Source organism: Trichosurus vulpecula, chromosome 7 (assembly GCF_011100635.1).
Source record: "Trichosurus vulpecula isolate mTriVul1 chromosome 7, mTriVul1.pri, whole genome shotgun sequence".
NCBI classification, from domain to species: domain Eukaryota; kingdom Metazoa; phylum Chordata; class Mammalia; order Diprotodontia; family Phalangeridae; genus Trichosurus; species Trichosurus vulpecula.
Window position 1 is genome coordinate 29,100,398 of NC_050579.1, and position 23,722 is coordinate 29,124,119.

General features: G+C 46.3%; 1 protein-coding gene across 3 annotated transcripts in view; it reads left to right on the forward strand.

The window, feature by feature from the left end:
• RABGEF1 (RAB guanine nucleotide exchange factor 1) overlaps nucleotides 1–22,882 on the forward strand; it is a 42,839-nt gene extending 19,957 nt beyond the window's left edge. For 2 of the 3 annotated variants that reach the window (XM_036767115.1, XM_036767114.1), the window contains exons 2-9: nucleotides 5,289–5,474; nucleotides 6,901–7,067; nucleotides 13,305–13,471; nucleotides 14,857–14,938; nucleotides 15,779–15,911; nucleotides 16,994–17,085; nucleotides 18,343–18,599; nucleotides 20,691–22,882. In XM_036767115.1, the coding sequence (XP_036623010.1) occupies nucleotides 5,296–5,474; nucleotides 6,901–7,067; nucleotides 13,305–13,471; nucleotides 14,857–14,938; nucleotides 15,779–15,911; nucleotides 16,994–17,085; nucleotides 18,343–18,599; nucleotides 20,691–21,089 (1,476 nt within the window). In that variant the 5' untranslated portion in view covers nucleotides 5,289–5,295 and the 3' untranslated portion in view covers nucleotides 21,090–22,882. Of the gene's footprint in view, nucleotides 1–4,989; nucleotides 5,019–5,288; nucleotides 5,475–6,900; nucleotides 7,068–13,304; nucleotides 13,472–14,856; nucleotides 14,939–15,778; nucleotides 15,912–16,993; nucleotides 17,086–18,342; nucleotides 18,600–20,690 lie in introns of those variants that run through there. The other variant, XM_036767116.1, reaches the window with a different exon arrangement.
• Nucleotides 22,883–23,722: the final 840 nt, after the last annotated feature.

Genomic DNA, 23,722 nt, shown 5'->3' on the forward strand with positions numbered 1-23,722 from the left:
TGAAACTGTTGAAGCTGCCTACAGAATTTATCTCATCACTCTTTATGGGGCCTTGGTGATGTGCTAGAGAGAGTCTTGTCCTGTTTTAATGGTGAAGGCATTCAGAATTTCTTACCTTCTGTAGGAGTTTTGCACACCTGAGCTTAGTGTTCTAAAAATCCTTTTGAAAAAATAAATGTCCAATCAGCTCATAAAGCTGTTTGGTGAGTCTTTGGGAGGCGGCATGATACAGTGGAAAGGGAATAGGGTTTGGAGTCAAGGAATCTAGGTTTGAGGCCTAGCCCTGACACTTGCTGCCTGGGTGACCCTGTGAGTCACTGAACCTCTCTGGATCTCAGTGTCTTTATCTGTAAAATGGCCTTTAAGGTATCTTTCATCTCTAAATCTACAAGCCTCTGAGTCTTTAAAATTACTAATCAGTGAAGTTTGCTTGGGAATTGAAGAGTTCCACTCATTTTTTCTTAAACAGTGCCAGCTGTCTGTTGGATATAATACAAGTTGTGTGTTAGCATGAGACCTGGCAGGGTACGGCATTGCACAAACTGCTTCTGACTGATGTGGTGTCTCCTGGCTAACACATTCCAGAAGCATCTTTTGTCAGAGCTGGGCGCCTCGATGATCCTTTCCTTCAGTCCTGTCTCTTACAGAGGAGAGAGCTGAAGGGTCTGCCCAAGGCCATGCCCCTTGTTACCGTAGGGTAGTGTCATAGCAAATGATCTGATTGAAAATAAGTGTTAGACAAATCCATGTTGTTATTAGTGGCAGACTAAGGACGAGCAACAAGGGCTTCCAATGGGCCCTCACTAGCCCAGGGTTTCTCCACGACACCCTGAAGTATCTGAGTCCTGATTTATGTGCTGTGCTGCCCTTGGAGAACTTCCTGGCCTTTGTCTCTCATTTCTGACCACCTAGAACCCAGAGGGGCCTCGACCACTTGGAGGGGATTTTACCCGTGGAGGGGCAGACTTGCCTTCAGATTCTAACTTGGCTACTTTGCAGGGCCCGTGTGACCTTGGACAAGTCACATCTCTCCCCTCCCTTCTCTTCTTCATCTGTAAAGTGAGGGAGTTGGACTGGATTATCTCTGAGGCCCCTGCTAGCTCTGAAGCCTTTGACTCTAAATATACTCAAGTAATCAGTGAACTAAGCAGGGAGAAGGTGGTACAGTGGATAGAGCACCAGGCCTGCAGTCCAGCCTCAGACGCTTCCTAGCTGTGTGACCCTGGGCAAGTACTTCTCCTCTGTCTCCTTCAGTTTCTTCAGCTGTGAACTGGACATAATAGTAGCCCCCACCTCCCTGAGTTGTGAGGATTAAGCGAGCTCCAGATTGTAAAGTGTTCACACTAGGAGGCATTGTATCAATGCCAGCTGTCATCATTGTTGTTATTACTTGAGGTTCATCACTAGGTAGAGAAAGCATTTATTAAGCATGTGCACTACGTGTCAGGTCCTATGCGAGGCTGAAGATTATCTGTTATTGGAGAGTTCAGTTTAAGGGACACTTTGTATGTAGTCAAATACTGTCTGAAATGTCCCGAGATGTTCAGGTGGCTTCTTAAAGGCACTCGGATGCACCTTTCCTCCTCCTTCCTCTCCCTTTTGGATTGAGGTTCTGGGACTCGAACCCTGACTCCATCCATGCCCGCTCCCCAGCCTTTAGCCTCCTCACTATGGCCTCAGGGGCTTTCCCTCTCCCTTTTTGTGTTCTCTTCCCCTCGGCTTCTTATAGTTGTATCATCCATGCCTAGCAGTGTTCTGTATGTAGTAAGTGCTTAAACAATGCTTTTTCATTAATGCGATGCCAGTTCTGCCATGGGCAGTGATAAGTATCAAAGAAGATTTTGAAGATTCTGAGCATGGAAGAAGCCATGGTCAGCTGAGCCAGTTTGACCATCTCTTCTTGACCCCCTTTTTGACCTATTCCATCCCACCCTGAGCTGAATCTCAACTTGTCTTCAGTCTTCTGAGAAATCAGAGCAGAGTGTTTATAAGTCAGACTATCTTTTGCAGGTTAGATCTGTGATAGAAGACTTTTGGATGCTTAGAGAACAGTCAGTGCTGATTCTGGAACTGTTAGGAATCTTTGGGGAGACTGGAAAAGATGTAGAGTAGGGGGCCTCCCATGGCTGGGCCTGCAGCTTTGTCATTCTGACCCCAGGCTGGGATCAAAGAGTTAGCCAACTGAAAGGCCCTCCAACTCGGCCCACTGGCACGGGCTGGGGCTGGGCCCACTGGCACGGGCTGGGGCTGGGCCTTCAGCTCAGATGCTCCGGGCTTGGAACAGGATCTCCGATTCAACCCAAGGGTGCAGAAGATGGGGTGGGCCTGACGCTCTGTTCCCCAGAGGGAGATCACTGATTTAGGCCACAGATGACTGACCAGTGCAGGGATTGTGGAAGAGAGAACTTTGATTTGGGAAAGTGAGATAAGTGATTGAAAATTTTAAATGGAAAAAAAAGCATCCATGAATCACTGTGACAATAAACATCAGAAAGTTCAGAGGGGGTCACAGGCAAGCAGGGCAGTGTTGGAATTGCCATGTTAAATTTTTTTTTTAATTAATTAATTATTTATTTATTTTTAGTTTACCACACACGGTTCTGCATAGTTTTGAGTTCCAGATTTTCTCCCCTCCCTCCCCCCTCCCTCCCCAAGACGGCATGGAATCTCATATAACTGCCATGTATAACTTCGCATTGAATTAATTTATACACTAGTCAAGTTGTGGAGAAGAATTATGACCAATGGAATGAATCATGAGAAAGAAGAAACAGAACCAAAAAAAAAAAAAACCCAGAAACAAAAACAAAAGAGAAGCAAAAAAGGCGAGCATGTAGTGCGCCTCAATCTGCATTCAAACTTCACAGTTCTTTCTCTGGATGAAGATAGCATTCTCCATCGTGAGTCCCCTGGGGTTGTCCTTGCACCTTGCGTTGCTGAGAAGAGCGCAGTATGTCAGGGTTGGTCCTCACGGAATCCATATATCTGTGGTTGTGTATAATGTTCTCCTGGCTCTGCTCCACTCACTCAGCATTATGTCGTGTAGGTTTTTCCAGGTTGTTACGAAGTCCGTATCATCCCCATTTCTTATGGCACAATAGTATTCCATTACCTTCATATACCACAGCTTGTTCAGCCATTCCCCAATTGATGGGCATCCCTTTGATTTCCATTTCTTGGCTACCACAAAAAGAGCTGCTATAAATATCCTTGTACATATGGGTCCTTTTCCCACTTGTGTGATTTCTTTGGGATACAGCCCTAGAAGTGGTATTGCTGGGTCAAAGGGTATGAACATTTTTATAGCCCTTTGGGCATAGTTCCAAACTGCTCTCCAAAATGCCATGTTAAATTTGAAAGCCTTTTTAAAAAGATTTGTGGTTTCACATACAGCGCTTTTACTTGGTTTTCTGTTCTTTGTCTAGGAAGAGATTTATGTTTGTTGATGCTTGTCAAGTCCATGATGGGAAAAAGGGGGAGAAAATGAAAGACTTCAGAACTCCATTGTGAGCAGTTTCCATTTCAGAACCTTACAATAAAACTTCTCTCCTGCCCTTGGGTAAAAGAGGCGATGGGTTCAAGGTGCCTAGTGAAACCTGTTTTCATCATGGCCAGCGTGTGGGTATTTCTGCCCAACTCTGCTCCCTGAAGCAGGACATCCATTCCTCTCTCCCTGGCTTGCTTCACCATCCTGCTCACCACAGCGGCTACTCTAAGCATTCCTGTCTGATGTCAAGCCTTCCCCACCCCTCAGCTGAGGGTGGCTCATAACACTTCACTGAAACCATGAGGCCTTCAGCAGACTCCTATCTTCTTCTTCTTCCTTATCTCATGGTACTCAACATCTTCTCTTACTGTTTCCTCCTTCTCTCCTCTCTCTTAGGAAGAGGGAACCTTTCTCTCCAAGATAAACCCATCTCTTTGCATCCTTTATCCTATCCTTCCCTGTCTTCTCTATCCCCTTACTGTTATCATCCCTGTTGGGCAGCTGGGTGGTACAGTGGATAGAACACCAGCCTGGAGTCAGTAAAACTCTTCTACCTGAGTTCAAATCTAGCCTCAGACACCTACCAGCTGTGTGACCATGGGCAGGTCACTTCACCCTGTTTGCCTCAGTTTCCTCTTCTGTAAAATGAGCTGGAGAAGGAGATGGCAAACCACTCCAGTATCTCTGCCAATAAAACCCCAAAGGGGGTCAGACACTACTGAAACGACTGAGTAGCAACAGCGACAGAAGAGGATGTTCACAGTTTTATACACAGTCCTCTTCTCTGTAGTTTGTGTATTGAAATGCTTAAGTTTGTTAAGTTCATATTAAAGTTCTCCATAAGTGATATCTTTTCTGATTGGGGGTGGGTGGGTTGTCTATGCTGCCATCTATGTGCTATTTCCACCGAAAGGCTTTGCTTTCTGAGATCCTCAAGTGGCTTCCCTCCAACCCCAGACTATATCCAGTGAATGCAAGGAGAAAGTAGACATTGACAAAATGGGTCAGCCTAACCAGATTGATAAAATCTGTTTGTCATTATCAGAATAGTTGGATTGCAGAAATTGAGGCCTACTGCTGGCATTCTTGGCCCCAATGTCATTATTCTCGTTGGGAATCAACTTTTCCAAATTAGAAAGAATCTTTCTCCTTCGTCCCTAAAAAAGGAAAAGGATGTGCTAATATCCTTTGCTACTTTCATAATCCTCCCAAAGTGATTCTTTCATTGGTTTCCTTCTCATGGGTCACCCAGCTGACCGACGTCGTTTCTTGTATGAATTTGCAGGAAGTGTCGCATCAAATCTCAAAGAGAAAGTCCTCCATTGACCAATGGAGGCGTGGTTGTTGGGAACCAAACAGCCCTGTCACTTCCCAAAGTCACTGATGCCTTAATTACCCCCTCCTTCCTTCCTCTTAAGTCAGCAATGCTGTATAAAGGACGCGTGTATAAATATTTCTTCAGAGGCAGAAAGCCAAAGGAAACTCTGTAGAGTAAGAAAACACCAGTGTGTCTCTGAGTGGGGTTTTTTGGGTAAGAATTGTAGAGAGTTTGCTGGTACCTGAAAAAGACCCACTTGGTCCTCCAAGGTGTCCTTCTGGCCTAATCTCCAGACCCTTCCTCAGTCTTGAGAACATAGGCTATGACCTGAGGACTTTGCCATCCTTTCTCCCCTTCTTATGGGAGAGTCCAGGACTATGGATGAATTCCACTGGGTTTTGCTGCTTTTCCTTCCTGCACTGTAGGATACCCAAGTTCTAGGAAGTTTCTTCTAATTTCTTCCTTTTGTTCCTTGGTTAACAGAGAGAAGATGAACCTTAAGTCTGAACGCAGAGGGATTCATGTGGACCAGTCGGAGCTCCTGTGCAAGAAAGGATGTGGTTATTATGGCAACTCGGCTTGGCAGGGCTTCTGCTCCAAGTGCTGGAGGGAAGAGTATCAGAAAGCCCGGCAGCGGCAGATCCAGGAGGACTGGGAGCTGGCTGAACGGTGAGGAACGGCTTGCTACCGCTCAGAGGGGCTGCATGTGTTTCTTTCCCTGGGAACTAACCCTTTTCCCGCTACTGTACATTGGATCTCAGCAGGATGACTTAACGTCTGGTGGAAAGGACATCTCCTATCTCCCTTTTTGTTCCTTGTTGGGACCAATTTAGGCAGGAGTGGATGACAATAGAGCACTTACTATATTCTAGAAAATATAGACTCAGCTGACAGGGATCCTACTGATCATTCAAACCCCTCATTTTACAGATGATGACACTGAGGCCCATTAAAGTGAAGGGGTTTGCCTCCAGTTCCAACAAGTATTAAGTAGCAGAGAAGGATTTGAACTCAGTTCCTTTGATTTTGAATTCAGTGCTCTTTCTGCTACCCTCAGCTGTCTGTTCCTTGATTGTTTCCTGTGTGTGAGTCCTGTCGGAGTAGCTAGACTGTAATCCCCTTGAGGGCAAAGACTTATGCTCATCATATCCTGATAATAGATGATCAATATATATTACTGGTTAATCAATAAATATGATTGGTTGTTTTGAGATATGGAACCTTAAATCCAGAAGCGGAGACTTACCTGAGAAATGATGTAGATAATCCAAGATGGTTTGTATTGTGATAAAATTTGAAAGGTGGGAACACCTAGTAAACTGGGCGGATGGATGGATGGATGGATGAATGAATGGATGGATGGATGGATAGACAAAGCTGGCCAACAGAGGCCAGGGGAGGGTTGGGGGGGGTGCTTCTAAGGCCAAGGCTGGCCAGCAGAGGCTGGGTCAGGAGTAGAGGAAGGGGTTCTTAGGGCAGAGAGCAATTTTCTGGTGGGAAGAAAATAGAAGTAATACCTGGACATGTCTGGGAATCACTAGTGGTTTATGACCATAAATTTGTGACAAAAGCTTGTTGGGGCGGCCTCTTCCTTGATGCTGCATCCTAAGCATCTTTAGGCCATTGCACCAGGATCCCAGATGGCTCTTGAGGCTTTTTTTTTTACTGACTTTTAGGAGGGAAGCAAATTTCAGGCATTTGCTGCATATCCTGGGATTAGTGGCATAAACTTCAGTTCCTGTCCCAAACATTTTGTATTCTAATTAAGGAAATGAGACAAACTCAGTTCAACAAATGTTTCCCAAGCCCCTGATGCCTGGGAGCACCTTGCTAGATGTTGGGGATACAGAGGCACCTGACTCAACTCTTCATGGACCAGATTCCCCTTGAGCAGGGGGGCAGCATGTTATTGGGGTTGTGGTAGGAAAATTTGTCTTTTCCAGACCTTTTGGGTAGATTTGGCATCTGGTTCTCAAACTCTGGCTCTTCCCCAGATCGTTGAGTTCAGAGGAAATCCTCTTAGACACAAGGGAAACCCCTTTCCTTGGAACATTTTTGTGAACATCCCGACTCAGCTACATGTTTCTTATTGCAGGCTCCAGAGGGAGGAAGAAGAAGCCTTCGCTAGCAGTCAGAGCAGCCAAGGGGCCCAGTCCCTCACCTTTTCCAAATTTGAGGGAAAGAAAACCAACGAGAAGAGTCGCAAGGTGACAACAGTGAAGAAATTCTTCAGCGCCTCCTCCCGTGGCGGCCCCAAGAAGGGTAACTGTCCCTCCTCTGTCTGCACAGGCTGGCGGGCTGGGTGTGGGAGACAGTTAGGAGGCCTTGGGACAGCCCTGGCTCCAGTTTGGAGCCAGGCATGAGCCTGGCATGAGCCAGACCCCACACCAAAAGGTAGTTTATTTAGAAGTTTGTATCTCACAGGTGATAACATTCTGAGGAGAAAGAATTACAAGAGGAATGGAAATAGAGTAATTTGTATGTAATCATCACATACCCATGTCTCAGGCCTTCCTTGGTTGTTTTTTCCTGATCTTACGGCAGTGCCCCTTTACAGCATTTCTCCCCTTGTGTGTGACTCATCACAGGGCTCTGTCCCCAGGTTCTCTTTCCTAGGACCGAGCTAATTTCTTCCATCTCCATTGCCTCTGTAAAAACCACCAGGAGCTAGAAAGCATGCTTTACTTGGAGAGGTCCTGTCCTGTCAGAGGAAGTTCTAAGATTGGGAGCTGGTTGGGGAATCTCTGCTTAGCTGACTTTGGGAATGACCTCTGATGTCACCAGACAAGTGGTTCAGAGGGCCCCAGAGCACTGCTAGAAGGACTCCCCATCACTGGGGCTCAGTACGCAAGGGGCTCCTGGGATGTTCCTGACATTGTTTGGGAGCCTGGCTTGTTATTTCTGAGCAGCTGTTCACTTCTGAGTAGCCTACTTCCAGAGGGTTTTCCATTCTTAGAAACCTGGGAGAGTCTAGAGTCTAGCCATAGTCTGGCCTGAGGGCAAGGGAATGAATGAAACTACCTCCTCAGGTCCTGTTGCTATCTTTCTCAGTAAGAGGAAATTCACTTTCAACTAAAACATAGCCTGTTTTAAAAGCCCATGCTCTGTATGATTCAATGCCCATCACTCCCCTGGTTTCATGCCTTTTATTCAAGGTGACATTGGGTGAGCTGTAGAAGGGAGTCTGTATCCCCAGTGTCTGAGTGAAGAAAGTGTTTGAAATGTAATTCACAAAAGATTGCATGTCTGATAGACAGAGTGATTGGGATGGGCCCAGCTCCCACAGCTCTGGTGGACACATAGTATGTTATTAAAGTTCAGGGACTAGAGCCCAGTTATTTGCTCATCCCTTTCTCTGGAGTCATTTTGCCTATTCTGGGAGAAAACCTCCCAGTCTTGAGAATTGGTGATGTCAGGTCAAGATGTGTGAGCCAGGTAAGGAGGCAATGGCCACAGGGTTGGGATGGAGACAAGTTTAAGGGATTTGGACTTTCAGAGCCAGGAGAAGGCTTTGGGATAATTTGGGAAACTCCATTTTATAGAGCAGAAAATGGTACCTCAGAGAAGCTCAAAGCATTGGTCATTAGGAATGGGCCTACTGGGATTAGAACCCAGAGCTCTTGGGCCCACCTGCTCTCATCAAGCTGACACTAATATGTGTCTGACATAGAAATCCCCATGTGCAGCCCCAGGGTTGGAGTCCACTTTTTTGCTGCTCTGTTTACTGGCCATGTGCCGGGCTCTCCTCTGGGATTTAAAAACAGTGCACAGTGAAGGACTTTTAAGAAGCATGTGAAGTACGTTATGTAAAGAGCACAAAGCTTTCTTTTTTAAAATAAAACTCCTCCTGTTGCTTTTGATCTTGAAGCTTTTGCAATGAAATAAATGTCTTTGTATTTACAAATGAGTCTTCCTCCTTCCACATCTTTATAGAAAGCTGGAATGAGTGAAGATATCTTAGAAATCACATTTTAAAAAAAAAATTTATTTATCTTTAGTTTTCAACATTCACTTCCATAAGATTTTGAGTTTCAAATTTTCTTCCCCTTCCTTTCCTCCTCCCTCCCCAAGACAGTATGCATTCTGATACAGGCTCTACATATGCAATCATATTAAACATATTTTCACATTAGTTAAGGTGTAAAGAAGAATTAGACCTAATGGGAGGAATCATGAGAAAGAAGAAACAAAACAAAACAACAAAAGAAAAGGAGAGCGAATAGTGTACTTCCATTGGCATCCAGACTCCCAAGTTGTTTCTTTGGACGTGGATGACATTTTCCATCATGAGTCTCTTGAGTTGTCTTAGAACCTTGCATTGCTGAGAAGAGCCAAGTTATCAAAGTCAGTCATTGCACAGTGTGGCTGTTAGTGTGTACAGTGTTCTCCTGGTTCTGCTCATTTCACTCTGCATCAGTTCATATAAGTCTTTCCAGGTTTTAGAAATCCCATTTTCATATGTGTATTTCAACATCAAAACGGGCTCCTTTTGGCAGGTGCTAGTTGGGATGCTTCCTGAGCATCATGCTGATTCTAACAGACAGCACAGCACGTTGACCCAGTCTGGCTGCCTTGGTTGGGCCATTGAGCCTGGCACAGGCCCAGACACATTGCTTCTCATGTCCTGGTTTCTTCCTTTGCATTCCCCCATCACTTGCTTTTCTTGCTTTTGGTGCTTTTCTTGCTCCTGCATTTATTTCAGTGGCTCAGGAGAAAACTCTTAAGCAAGGACAGCTTGGGAGGGAACGAAACACTGATAACCTGCTCAGGGACTTGAAGGAGATTTTCACTCCTGCCTGGGAACTGGCTTCACCTTCTGAAGGTAACCTCATGCAGGGCTGCCTGGCACTGCCAACTTAGATTAAGTGAGCTCACTTAGTGACTGCGATCTGCAAACTGAGGTTGTGCCAGCTCTGACTCCGGCACCTGCGGGGGAAGGTTTCCCAAACTGTGCCTGAATACTGTCTTCAAGTGACCTCAGAATGGCCCTTTAAACCATTGCTTTAGCTCTCAAAGAGCCATCAGTACAAAGAAGAGCTCTACACATGCCCAGTATGACTTGATAGTTTAACACGCTCATTGGGTATGCAGAAACAGTGTTCCAGAGCCCTTTTCTTCAGGACTAAAACCTTCTGTTCTTGGTTGGGTTTTAGACACACACACACACACATTCATGTGCATGTGTATATATATATATATTATATGTATATTTATATATATTTTATATATATATTTTTCAAGAACTCTGCATGGCTTGGAGATAAGCATATGGGCTTTCTTTATTCTGTGGCTATACATCCCTGAAGTATGTATGCATGGGAGTGTTAATGTCACGTGTTAGAATTGACCCAAACATGCCTTTAGGCATGGGTTAACTCAGGAAAATCATATGGGAAAAATGTCTAAATGTGAGTAAGATGAGAGGTCTAACAGTCATATTGTGCACAAGTGCCTGGGTGAAAAGACCTAGTTTATATGAGGAGCATGGGCAGCATGCAGCTGTGGCTGCCGTGTACTCCTGGAACCCGGATCCCTGCAGTGGCACAACCCTGGTTGCAAATTCGAAAGCTTTCCTCCTTGCTCTGACGTCCTCTTCTTGCATAGAAGGGTCTAGCTGGCAAACTGTGGGGTAGCAATGGGGTGGGGCACTAGCCTAGCCTTGGCCTCGCTTGTCCTTATCAAATGGGGCTTTTCCTCCTGTCCTCTTTTTGGTGACTCCTTCCTAACTTAGCTTTCCTTGGCCCTTGGGTAAAATGAGCCTGTTGGAGGGGCAGCAGGAAGGGCTCTCTCAGACTTGCTTTGCTGAAGCAATAAGCTCAACTTCCATGTTTACACCAGTAGCCCAGTCAATATTTGTAGATTGATTTTGAATTTGAAAAGACTGCAGGATTCATTTGTCAGATTTTCTAATACTGGGAGTGGGATACTTAGAGCTTCAGACTTGCTGCTGCTAGGGCCCACAGGATAACTTTCAGTGGCCATGAGGCAGGCAGTTTCCACTAGAGCCCTAGGCAAAATTGCCAAATGAGTGTTTCTGGGGTTTTTTATTTCCCGTCTTCTTATGGCCTTGTTCTTCCTTTCTACTGCAAGGCCATAGCCCCTTCCAAGTTCCCTCTGTTCCATAATTTTGTTCTATGACTTCCCTTCCCCATTCTCCAGTTCTCATTCCTTTAGGGGAAGATGACCTCACTTAGGTAGTTGGAAGGAAAAAAAATTGACCAAACAGTTTACACTAAGGTACCAATCACTGACTTAACCACCCTAGGAAGTATTTGCATTTAAAAAGTAACATTTGTTAATTAAGATATCCTCGAATTGGGGAAGCATTTGGGAAGGTAGAAGTCCTATGGCTTGTACTTAGTAGGCCACTTAATGAATATTTATTGAATTTGAACATTTTCACCATCTGGTGCCTGCTGTCCCCCTATGCTGGGGTCATAGAAAGAACAGTGGTCTGAAAAGTTGACCACTTGTTTTGTGTAGCCATCTCATTTGAGCCTCACAAGAGGCTGTGAGCCGGGTACTTTAAGTTTTTTTCCTGTCATTTTGTAGAGGAGCCTGAGAAGAAGTGACTTGGCCAAGGTCACTTAGGTGGTCAGTGTCAGGTTTGCATCTTCCTGAGCCCACATCCAGCGCTTTATCCACCAAATACCTTTTTACCTCTCTATACGTTACTTAAATTCTCTGAGCCTCAGTTTCTTCATCTGTGAAGTGAGAGAGTTGGGCTTCCTGATCTTTAAGATCTCTTCCTGCTCTGAATCTGTGAACCTCTGATTCTTTCTGTAGTGTGTCAGATTGAAAGGAAGCTTAAATTCTTAAGCTCGTGAGATTCTTTCAAACTTTTCAGGGAGGTTGGAAAAATCACTTTTCAAAAGAGAATGTGCCATTTACCTTTTTAATATCAAATTGTGATTTAAAATTACGTGTAAATTTTGTTCTAAGTCAAATTGAAAGATAGCCATAAATGCACATTTTCTTTCTGCTCTATTTTCTAATACTACCTGGGAAAAGCTGGCCTTGTTGCTTTAACATGAGAAAGATTAAAGCTGACAAGAGCTAATGCTGTATCATCTTAATTGCCAGTTAATATCCTATGGGGAGAGGTTGATTCCTCAATTTGATAGCTCCAGGTATTAGAGTGTGTCCTCCACCAACCAGCTGGCACATGGTTCCTTCATTGAGTAAATTAATCACTCTAATTGGGATATTGAGTTTTATTATCTTAAACCTTTATTGAGTTTAATTGTCTGAGTTTCACGCTTAAAATCCAAAGATGTTAATATTGAGACAGTGGGGGAGTAGGGTGATTTTGCTTTTTCAGCTCCTTCACGAGTTTTATTATTTTTCTTCCTGGATAAGAGGGACGTCTAGGCTTGCGGGCGGGTGTCCCTAGTTACCAGGAATGGTTCCTCTCCATTTGGAGTGGGGTGGAAGCTGCAGAATTCCATTGGGAAGAGTCTCAAGGCCCAGCAAGATCTGGCAAGCTGAGATTTGGTCAAGGTGGGGAGGGATTCTTTCTCTTTGGAAGAGCTCCGGCTTTCTCTTTATCCATGTCTGTCACTATAAAATCAGCCCTTTTTCTACATGTGGAAGTAGATTTGTTTTGTGGAGTGGGGGCGGGTAGCGGGAAGGGCATGATGTTTGGAATGGCCTGATTGGAGAATGTTTTCAATCTTTCCCCAGCCCTCCAAACCCTCTAAGTCATTTAGGCTTATCCTTTTCTACTAAATGGGGCTGACAGGCAGACTGAGAGGTAGGGGAGCTCATTTGAGACCTCTATGGTTTAAATCCAGTTTCTTCCTTGCTGCCAAGTATGGCGTAGGGTGGGGTGGATAGTGGGTATTGAGAGGGGCCAGGCTGGCCCAATCATTTCTTTTTTTTTTTTTTCCTTTTTGGAGAGAGGAAGGCAGGGCAATTGGGGTTAAGTGACTTGCCTAAGGTCACACAGCTGGTAAGTGTGTGAAGTGTCTGAGGCCGGATTTGAACTCAGGTCCTCCTGATTCCAGGACCGGTGCTCTACTCACTGTGCCACCTAGCTGTCCCCCAATCACTTCTTAAACTGCTCACAATTCTCTCAAGTCCTTATGCACATCTGCCCACTGACTATTTTGTGAACTCCTGGTTTTTTGGAACCCTCGGTAGCATTTGAGAGTGCGTGCTGAAAGGCACCAGGGCGAGCATCCCGGTGATCTCAGCAGCGGGCAGCATGAGCGTGCTTTGCCCACAGTGGGGCAGGAGCCCAAACACTGCCCGGCAGCGGCTTGTCCTTGGGTTTGAACGCTCCACAGTGTGCTTTCATCAGGAGTCCTGGTCGCTGCTTGTTTGTGGAAGCTCAGCTCGGTTTAGATGAATTGTCTCACGTGTAAATGGAAAACGGTCTTAATTCCATTTTAACTTGGGTTATAGATAACTCCCGTGGCCGTAAGTTACAGACTTTAAACCGTGACTTGTGTGGACTGTTTCACTCGATGACCCTGATGATGTTTGCTCTTCCTGCAGAGATTCAAGAGACAAAATCCGCGAGCCCTTCCATAAACCGGCAGGCCAGCCTGGAGACGGACAGGGTGTCCAAGGAGTTCATAGAATTTCTCAAGCCCTTCCACAAAACAGGCCAAGACATCTATAAGCAGACAAAGAGCTTTCTGGAAGCCATGCATCACAAGAGGGTGAGTGGCCGGCATCCACAGCTGGGCACCTCACCTTCCAGACGAGGAAACGTGGGCCGGGTGAAGGTGCCCGTGGCCGTACAGCAAGCCCGTGGCACGGGGAGAGCCGGGGCCCTGCGGCGCAGACAGACCTTTGTGGCCTCTGCTCCCGTGGCCCTTCCGTCGGGTCCTCAGAGCCTGTAACAGTCCTAGCTTGTGGCCGGTTAGGAGAAACAAAGCGACACTTCCTTTATAGACTTCTTTCCATTGAACTGATTGGGAAAGCTGACAGAACAGGCAGGTCCCACTTTGGTCTAGATCGCCAAAGTACTTGAGAGCTTCATTTGGCCCAGAGTCCTCATTTTATAGAAGAAGAAACTGAGGCCCAGAGAAGGGACTTGTGTCCAGGGTCACTGACTGAGCCAAAACAAGCTCCCAGAGTTCTTGGCTGTCAGTGCCAGGGGTGATGCACATGTGCCCGATCTGCTGTTCAGCCTGGTATGGGATGGCCAGTAAGTCAGAAGGAACGTCTCTCCGGTCCTCGAGTCCCTTTGCAAAGCCTTGCCCAGGCTGCCCGTAGGCCTGCAATTCTCTGCCCCTTGGAGTCCCTGTGGCATTTCCTAGGCTCGCTCCAGGGCTACCCCCTGCCTCCTTCCCTCTGAAGATTGTTTCAGTTTCTATTCCCCCCATCCCCCTCCATTTGTCTGTATTGAGTTTGCATGGAGCCAGTATTTATCTGTGAATGTGGCATTGCCCCCTCCCTTTGGTGTCTCTCTTCCCAGCACCTGGCAGGTATCTGGCTCTCAGGAAGCACTGAACAAACAACTGTTCAGTTTTTCCATTTAGCCCTTGGCATCTCTGCCCAGTGAACAGGCAGTGATCTGGCTCCCTAAGTTGTGTTTGATCAGACAACACTGCCTCAGTTTACCTTCCCGTGAACTGGCTGTCAGCAAGCTGGTGCCTGACTCTACTGCAGATGATGGTTACTTCCTCTTCCTTTGTAGTTATTGAGTGGAGGGGGGGGGGAGTTCTCTGGGAGAAAACTGGTTGGGGGAGGGGGTTGGAAAGAGGAAGATCTGGGCATTTGTGCTGGCCAGAGATGAGTCACAGCGGATACTCTGGTGTGTGCCTGCCTTTTCTGTAGTATTCCTGCCTTAAGTTGGAAGACAGTGGTTCCCCCTTAGTATCTGAGGCCAGTGGCTGTCACAGGAAGCGTTATTTATACACAGACTGCCTGATTAGCAAGCTCTGCTCTCCACTCATGTGGCCAAATCAGTTTCTGGAGGCAGTGTTGAGAGGACAGCTCGGGTCAGGGACTTCTTTGCCTTCTCAGACTGGCAATCTCAGTTATTGCAGGCCGTGCTGCCAACCTCATCTGATTGTGTCTCGTCTGAACTCTGTTGTAGGAGCTGAGTATCGAGGAGCAGTCGGAGTGCACCCAGGATTTTTACCAGAGTGTGGCTGAGAGACTGCAGACTCGAGGAAAAGGTAACAGACCCGTTTCTGGCTCTGTGCTCCCATTTAGCTAGCACCAGGATGTTGGGCGCCTGCTGAGCACAGCAGGGGCAGCCACAAGATCTTCTTCCTGCTCACGCAGAAGCTGCTGTTGCTTCCTGGGATCCGCATCAGACCCTTAGTCCTGGGGCATCACCAGATGAACTTTGTCCAGGACGGCCGCAGTTATCATTTGATTCTTGTAAACAGGCGGCAGAGAAACATTGATTGCAAAGCAATTCATATGGTTATGATATTTGTTGAGTTAGTGTGTACTTAGAACATGTGCTAGTCTCTCAAGCAGGCACATAGTCTGGTGGACCTTTGCCCTAGGGAAATGGGAGGAAGAGCCCAGGCTCAGTCTAGGCATCTCTTCTGCTGGCTGTGATGTTTCTCTTAAGCAGGAGGGGTTGCTCCCCAAATTGAGTCTGGGCACGGAGCCCAGCTATTGATAGGTGTTTGAGTGTACCCTCATCCCATGTTCGCCTCTTTCTAATCCCACAAATCAAAACAGGCCAAGCCAGGGAGAGAATCATTCTAAAAATCAGTATTAAGAGCCCAGGTCATTTAAAGAAGGAAAGTGCACGTGTGTGTGTGTGTGTGTGTGTGTGTGTGTGTGTGTGTGTAGGAGTGTGTGTGTTTGCACATGTTCACTTGGATGGTTGTACTTCCAAGGTGTATGACTGCCAGATTTCTCCTTCATCTTTCGTATTACTCTCTGGTTACACCAGTTTGGTGATATCATGGCATTTTTAGCAACTGAGAGAATGACAACAAAAAGGTCTCAGCTTGTCCTGGGGATTTCTAATCTATGTGAACATATGTATTTCCCAGTGCCCCCAGAGAAGATGGAGAAGCCAATGGATCAGATCGAGAAGTACGTCATGACGCGCCTGTACAAGTATGTGTTTTGTCCGGAGACTACCGATGACGAGAAGAAAGATCTGGCCGTTCAGAAGCGGATCAGGTGGGTGTCTTTCTGATTCTCGTCTGAGGAAAAATCTGGGGTGGAGGAGGGAACCAAGGCTTCGAGAATGACCTCGAGTCAGGAGGGAAAGTGTCGAGCGCAGGCTCTGCTTCCTTGCCCTGGGCTTGCTGTGAGAGAGCTTTGTAGCTTCATATGGGAGGACTTCTGAAGTACAATCAAAGCAGCGGTGAGAGTCTAAAGGCAAGGGCCAGGGCAGGGGCCCTTGTTCATCCTCCTGGTCCTGGGGATTGCCAGAGAGCGACACCTAGGAGCCTTGGTCTGCTGTTCCAGTGTCTTAACCCCAACTCCCAGAAATCTCCTCTAACGTCAGGCCCAACACCTTGGAATGGAGAGAGGCTGTCAGGTCCGCAGTCTGTGAACTTGTTTGTGAAGTATTAGGATCCTTGCATTCCAGCATAGCTGGTTTCTTTAGTAATGTCATATATTTCACTTTACCCCTTTAAAACCACTATTCTGAGAAGAGGCCACAGGCTTCACCATACTGACTGCCAAAGGAGTCTGTGGCTCCGAACAGATGAAGAACCTCTGATTTAGTCCAACTTCATCATCTAACAGAGGAGGAATCAAAGCCCCCAAAGTCCCAAGGATGGGCCTCATGTTGGCACACTGTGAGGGGGAGGCAAAATTGGCTTTAGAACCCTGCATGATGGGCCTGTGTTCTTTCAGTTAACTGTGATAAGGCCACCATTCCCCATCTGCCATCGCTGGGGATGGAGAACAGCAGAACCCTAGTCTTTGTAGATACCTTCACAAAGAACTCTCAGCCTCCTCTGGGATGATTTCATTTCGTTTAGTGAACGTTCACATTTGTTATTCTTACTGGCCGATTTTCGGTGTTTTAAGCTCCCTCGTGGGAACACTGGCTGATCGGATAACAAATAATTATTGAACACCTGCACTGTGTGAGACTCCGGGTTTGATTCCCAGACAGACTAAGTAGACAGGCCAGCACCTCACTTGTCCTTAACTGAAGAACCTGGCAAGCTCCATTGCCCACATGGATACTTAAGAAATTTCTTCACTGGCATGGCAAATTTCCATTAATTTCTTTCTTTCTATAGAGCCTTGCACTGGGTTACTCCACAAATGCTTTGTGTCCCTGTTAATGAAGAAATCCCAGAAGTCTCTGATATGGTAGTAAAAGCCATTACAGGTCAGTGAAAAAGATCCCAGGATTGGCTTGTTGGGGTGGGGAGGGATTGTTTTAGGCTTCTGTTGTAGGGCTGGAGTGATTCACTTTCTTCCTTATGGGCAGTGAGCCCCGAGACTGGAGTGTAGTGAGACTGATGTGCTGAAGGGGACCCTGGCCATTAGAAGGCACAGCCCTGAGTCCCAATCTTCAGTGCTTGTCCCCACTTCTTTCTTGTCCATTGAACTCAACACCTGGTAAATGTGGGTTCTCAAGACTTGGTACCATGGCCAGGGCACTCAGGCTGCTCAGCTGCCCCATAGAATGTGGGCCAGTATTCCTGGGGGGAATGTGCCGAAGGCAGCATCTTCATGAGTGCAGACACTGCTCTTTGCGCTCATCAGGAGGATGTGCACATGGTCTCCTTTTTCCAGGAGTGGGTACGGGTTGTGATAAGCCGTTCCCAGTCTCAGTCCTTGCAGTAGTGCCATTTGTGGCAGCAAAGCGAAAGTGCAGCCCCCAAGTCCACATGGACATTGAGCCCGTGATCCTGGCTTCTCTGCTGGCGCCATGCTCCAAACCACCAAGTTCACCAATCCAGAGCAGTCTGCCAAAAGTTACTGAGGCCTCTTCTTTTTCTGTTGTTTGTCATATATGGAAATATTCGTGTTTGTTGAATTTAAGTTCATAGTAAAAAAAAAAAAGAAAGAAAGCCATTTCAAGTCATATTTTAAGTTTTTTAAACTTCTTAACTTTAACTTTTTAAGTTATTTTTAAACATTTTTAGAGATAGCACAGTGACAAACCTACTCCACTGGGCTCTTCACCAGTTTAGATCTGAATGTGTTGATTACTGAAAAAGAAATTTTATTTTGTGGTTGGATTCTGTTATCAAATACAGACTACTTCACTTTATGTAGTAACTACGTGTAAGGACAGTATATATAAAGTGAATAGGGGTCCAGTAAGTATGGGCTGCTCCACCTGGGGAAAGTGTAAGCTGGCTGACTTTCTGACTTTGATCTGTGCAGAAGATGCTGTTTCCCCCTTGTGAGGGGCACATGCCCTTTAGATTCTGAGCATCAGATGCGTGAGAAGAGCTCCTTAGTTAGAAGAATCCCCTTAACAACAATGGATTAATTCTTTTAGAGCAAATGAGCATCTCCTGACTTGTCTAGGTCTTCATTCGCTGAGTTTTGTTTACAGTGGGGCGAGCTTGGGACTGGATGTAAATCACATGGGAATGTCTTGACCGGAGGCAACCTCTTTTCTGCTCTGTAGACATTATTGAGATGGATTCCAAGCGTGTCCCCCGAGACAAGCTGGCCTGCATCACCAAATGCAGCAAACACATCTTCAACGCCATTAAAATCACCAAGAACGAGCCGGCGTCGGCCGACGACTTCTTACCCACCCTCATCTACATCGTTCTGAAGGGCAACCCCCCACGCCTTCAGTCCAACATCCAGTATATCACCCGTTTCTGTAATCCAAGCCGACTGATGACTGGGGAGGACGGCTACTACTTTACCAACTTGGTAGGTGTTTCGCTTGTGTGCCCCTTGGCGCTATAGAGTGGGCTGGGCACTTAGTGCTAACGAGAGATCCGCAGAGGAGCCCTGTGATCTGGGAGGAAACCCTTCACACTTCTCATGGAGAGGCGATGACCCAGACCTCTCTTGACCAGTAGTTTACCACTAACTCAGTATTAGAGATTTCCCCTGCCTCCATCTACACCTCCTCCGTGGTTTAGCCAGAGCTCATGAGATTGGTGATGCTTAACTCCCATGGGGTTGGGAAGGGCTCAGAGTGGGCCTCATTCAGTCCATTTCATAAGAGCCGTTAAATTAGGCCATGCTTCTTGAGTTGAGGGGGCCATAATCCAACAATAATAGGCAAGTTTTGAGCCTCAGTTTAAGGAAAATTGGGGTTAATTTTTTACGCCCTTTCCCAAGGCGACAGTTTGAGCGAGATTTTGTTTAAAGAATAAAACCAAAAAATATCCCAGTTGGGAATTGGGAAGAGATGAGCTTGTTTTCCACCACTGAGATCCTCATTAGTTGGGTTATTCCGGATTCTGAAAAGGGTGGTTAAATTTGTTCCCATCTCTGTTTTATCATATATTGCTATGTTATGTATAACGGGGGTTCTTAAACTTTTTGCACTCATGACCTTGTCAGTGCTTCTTGAACTGTGGGTTGTGATCCCTAATCCTCCTGACTCTATACATTATGTTTTATACACACACACACACACACACACACGTATATACACGTTATGTTTTATATATACTAAAATAAGATGCTATTTTGTACTTATTTATACATATAGATTACTAGCACACACAGGTGATTGAAAATAAGGTGTAGAAGGGAGGGATGGGGGCTTTGTGTCTTCAGGGCATGGTACCAAGATGCCAGTCTTGGGATCACATGTTCAGCTGGCCTTGGCAAAGCAGTTGGTTTGCTTTCCTTCTTGGCACTTGGCTCTTGGGACTTCAGTCCTCAAAAGGGAGAGTGGGCTGGAATGGAATCAGACCATTGCTTTTTCTCTTGAGTTTCACATATGCCAGTTTCTTTAAAATGGGAATGAAAACGTATACTTTGTTTCACTAACAACAGCAGATCTCATCTATGTATGAGACAGTGGTGGTTTGGAAGTCAGGTCCTTAACCCTGTAGGGTTAAAGTCTGGGGGAAGGAAGAGAAAACCGAGGAATTCTGCAGGGACTTGGAGGTTATTAAGAGGCTGAGGATGGGGCTGGGAGTCTCCTAGGAGCAGAGGACCAGAGATTCTTGAGGAGAGGAGGAGCTGAGTAGGACTTCTTAGGTCCCACAAATATTTGTTGAACACTGACCCCTGTAAAGGGCCTGATACTAGTCTGTGCGGGTACAAAGGCTGCTTTCTCTGGCTTTGAAGAGCTTGTACACAGCAATGGAGTCATTAAATAACCATGCAAAGCAATTAGTATTTGGTGGGTGGAAGAGGGAAATTCTAAAGGTTGAAGGAAGAATAGTGGTTGGGGGCCTGGAGGCAAGAAAGAGAGGCTGAGATGAATTCAAAGAGAAGGCAAGGCAGCCAAGTGGCACAGTGGTTAGAGCACCAGGCTTGGAATCAGGAAGACTCATCTGCATGAGTTCAAATGTGGCCTCAGACACTTACTCGCTGAGTGACCCTAGGCAAGTCATTTAACCCTTTTTTGTCTCAAAAAATCAAAATTTAAAAAAAAGAAAGAGAAGGCAGTTCTGTGGATGTGGATGGGAGTGGGATGAGATGATGAGCCTCACTTAGAGAAGCACCCGGGGAAGAAGGCAAGGGATTTCTGAAGGGTGGGGGCAGCCCCTCATGCCCTCCCTGGTCTGAGCCCATCTGCTGTCTCCCCCCAACCCATTATGTCACAGACTAGCGGTAAGTGTTGTCACATGTACAAAGTCCACCTCGGGAAGTTGCTGTTTGGGCAGTTAAGGGTCCAGGAACGGGTTTTTCAGAGAAGAAGCCCTTCCGCCTCCCGTGATCATGCAGCCTCCTCAGTCCAGCCTTCTCCCTCCCTTGAGTGACAGAGCAGACCCCACTGCAGCGGGGGTTCTGACTCTGTACTTGGGCTCATGGTCACTCTCTCTCCTTTCACAGTGTTGCGCGGTGGCTTTCATTGAGAAACTGGATGCTCAGTCTTTGAATTTAAGTCAGGAGGACTTTGATCGCTACATGTCGGGCCAGACCTCTCCCAAGAAGCAAGAGTCGGAGCCCTGGGCTCCCGATGCCTGCCTCGGGGTGAAACAAATGTATAAGAACTTGGATCTTCTCTCTCAGCTGAATGAGCGACAAGAGCGGCTCATGAGCCAGGCCAAGAAGCTTGAAAAAGACCTCATCGACTGGACTGATGGAATTGCGAAGGAGGTGCAGGATATTGTGGAAAAGTATCCCCTGGACATCAAGCCCCCAAGCCAACCTTTAGCAGCCATTGACTCGGAGAATGTCGAAAATGACAAACTCCCCCCACCCCTGCAGCCGCAGGTTTATGCAGGATGATGCCCGTTTACCCGGGAAGTGTTGGCTGGGACCTAGACCCAAGTTAGGCTGTATGGCTCACTTCCTGCTGATGGGGGCCAGCAGAGAAGGACGGTCACACTTAGGAGGGTTAAGGAAGTACATTTTTCAAGGTACAGTTGGGGGGGCAGGGTTAATGTTTAATAAATACTATTTATTTTAGTTATTAAAGTAGGTTCTTATGAGGGCTTTTGTGTATTTTTTTAACTGAACCTGCCTTTTGTACACAAAGCCATTGTCATTTTTAAGAAACACTAGCATCATTAACAGATTTTTCTTACTGCTCCCTCCCAGGCATGCACTATGATTTGGTTTTGGTTAAATCATTACTTTAAATGTCAGAGGACAAGGGCAAGGTCACATATGTTCGAGAGGGAACGGAATGGTACTACTGTCGCCATGTTTGAGATTATTTTGTAATTATAAAGACGGAAAATATATTGATGAGTAAATATGTAGAATTGTAAATATGTAAAGAAAATTGGTACTTCTGCTGCGCATGGCAATGTGTGAGTTTATGTTCTTAGTGCAGAATGATGTATGACTGCCTGCCTTTTTAACACCCACCGTTCACTCTCTGTTCAGCCCTCTTCAATGAGCCTGGCAGAATTGAGATGGTCAGGTGTCCAAGACTGGTCCATTTTTGTAGCACGCTGCGGGGCTGACTTTGTAATTCTGTCAGCCAGGAGGTCCAGGCTTGGACTAGGGCCTTATCTTCACCTCATGTCATTTCACTGTTTATTACATAGCCCATCAAAAACTTTGAGCTGTGCTGTTTTCCTAGATGAGCCCATCTTCGTGTGAGCTTCCTTTCCTCAGGACAACTGATGAGTGGAGGCAGCTGGCCCCAGGCTTGGGTTGGGGTAATTAAAGAACAGTGGGGAGGGGGTTGGCAGGAGGGGGCGACAATGCTGATCTGTAGGTGTTGAGGTCACCCCTGGCCCAGAGCAGAAGTGGTTGTGATCTCAGCCTGCACACAACACTTCAATTGTCACATTTACTTAGCCATGCTTGTCATTTGGGCCTGGTCATGGTTCTTTTGAACTGACCAAGACAGCCATCCTGCACTCTCTGCTCTATGAACAAGAAAGCAAAGACCTCGTCCTCTGCATCATCAACTGGCATGTTATAACCACCAAATGGTACATTCTGGGCACTGTGTGTCTTAACCAGGCAGTTTGCTGTTGTGTGAAACTCTGTGAGGTCTCCACAGGATGGAGGCCTCTATTCCAGTGGAATGTTTTGTGTCTTCTTTTCAGTCCTTCTCCAGGGTAAGTCTCAGCAGGACTTAGCTATGTACCTGTAACATCCACCATGCTCTCCCAAGGCTGCCTTCCGGGGCAATGACGTGACAGAGCATCATTAAGAATGGCTCCCTTGTTCTCCCAGACTCTTTGACTAGCCAAATTCCCAGGTGTGCCCTGCAGTGACTTCAGGCCCCTAGTGGGATGTGTTGGTTTCCCCCCTCACACTTTATTTACTTGTAGAAGCTGCCACCTGGTGCACAGCTTGTCCCAACAAGGACTGGTCCCTGTAAATGCTCCAGTAGACGAAGCAGTTAACTCAGTGGCTGAGCAGCTGCTGTTCCCACTCTTAGCTAACCTGTGAGCCAGATGACTCTTTGGAAGAAGGCTTCTTTTCCTTTGGGGGTTCATTTCCTTGCATTCTCTAGGTGCTAATCCAGGTACACGCACAGTCACACTTTCCCACAAATGTACAAAACTTCTTACTGCTGTACACTGCTTTTGTGGAATAAAAATCTGGACGTCACCCTCTCATGAAGGCTGAATTCTTTCAGTGTCTTTTTTGTCAGTAAAGTAGCTTGTGACACATACTCATTTCACACACACCTGTCCTTGGTCAGGTAGAGGAGCTCCTGCTCTCTGTTCAGGCCTCGATACCCCTGTACTTGGATATTGGCAGAAATTTCAGCAGCCTCATTGTACTCCTGGCTTCTGGTTTCTCTCCTTGCCAAGCCATCTTCCATAAAGCTGCCAAAACAATCTTCCTGTAGCACCAGTCTGACCACACCACTCCTCTGCTCAAGGGCCTCCTGTTGCCTCTAGGATGAGATACAGATTCCTTCTGTTAGCATTTAAAGCTCTCCCTGATCTGGCTCCAGCCTTACCTTCTTAGGCTTATGTCATGTTAATCTCCTTCACTTGCTCCACATCCCGTGCTAACTCAATTCTGTCTCTTGGCCCTTTGCCTTTGTCTAAGCTGTCCTCCCTGGTGGGAACGCTCTCCTTCCTCATCCTTGCCTCTTAGAATGACTCTTTAAACTTCCTTCAAAGCTCAGCTCAGGTGCTGCTTCTTACAGGAAGCCTTTCTTAATCCCCCAGGACAGTGAATTGGTTTGGAGGCAGGTGGTGCATTTACAGACTAGCACCTTGAATGGGTTTCTGTTAGTGCAGTGCCTGGCACACAACAGGTGCTTAATAAATGATTATTGATTGCTTATATAATCTCTGTAACCAATGAAAGTGTATTATTGCTATGATTCATATGCCCTTTTCAAAAGACAGTCATTTAGAGACCGTATACAGAGACAGCAATCAACCATATAATAAGACACCACCCAAAGTGGTCACTGCAGATGCAGACTCACAGCAATT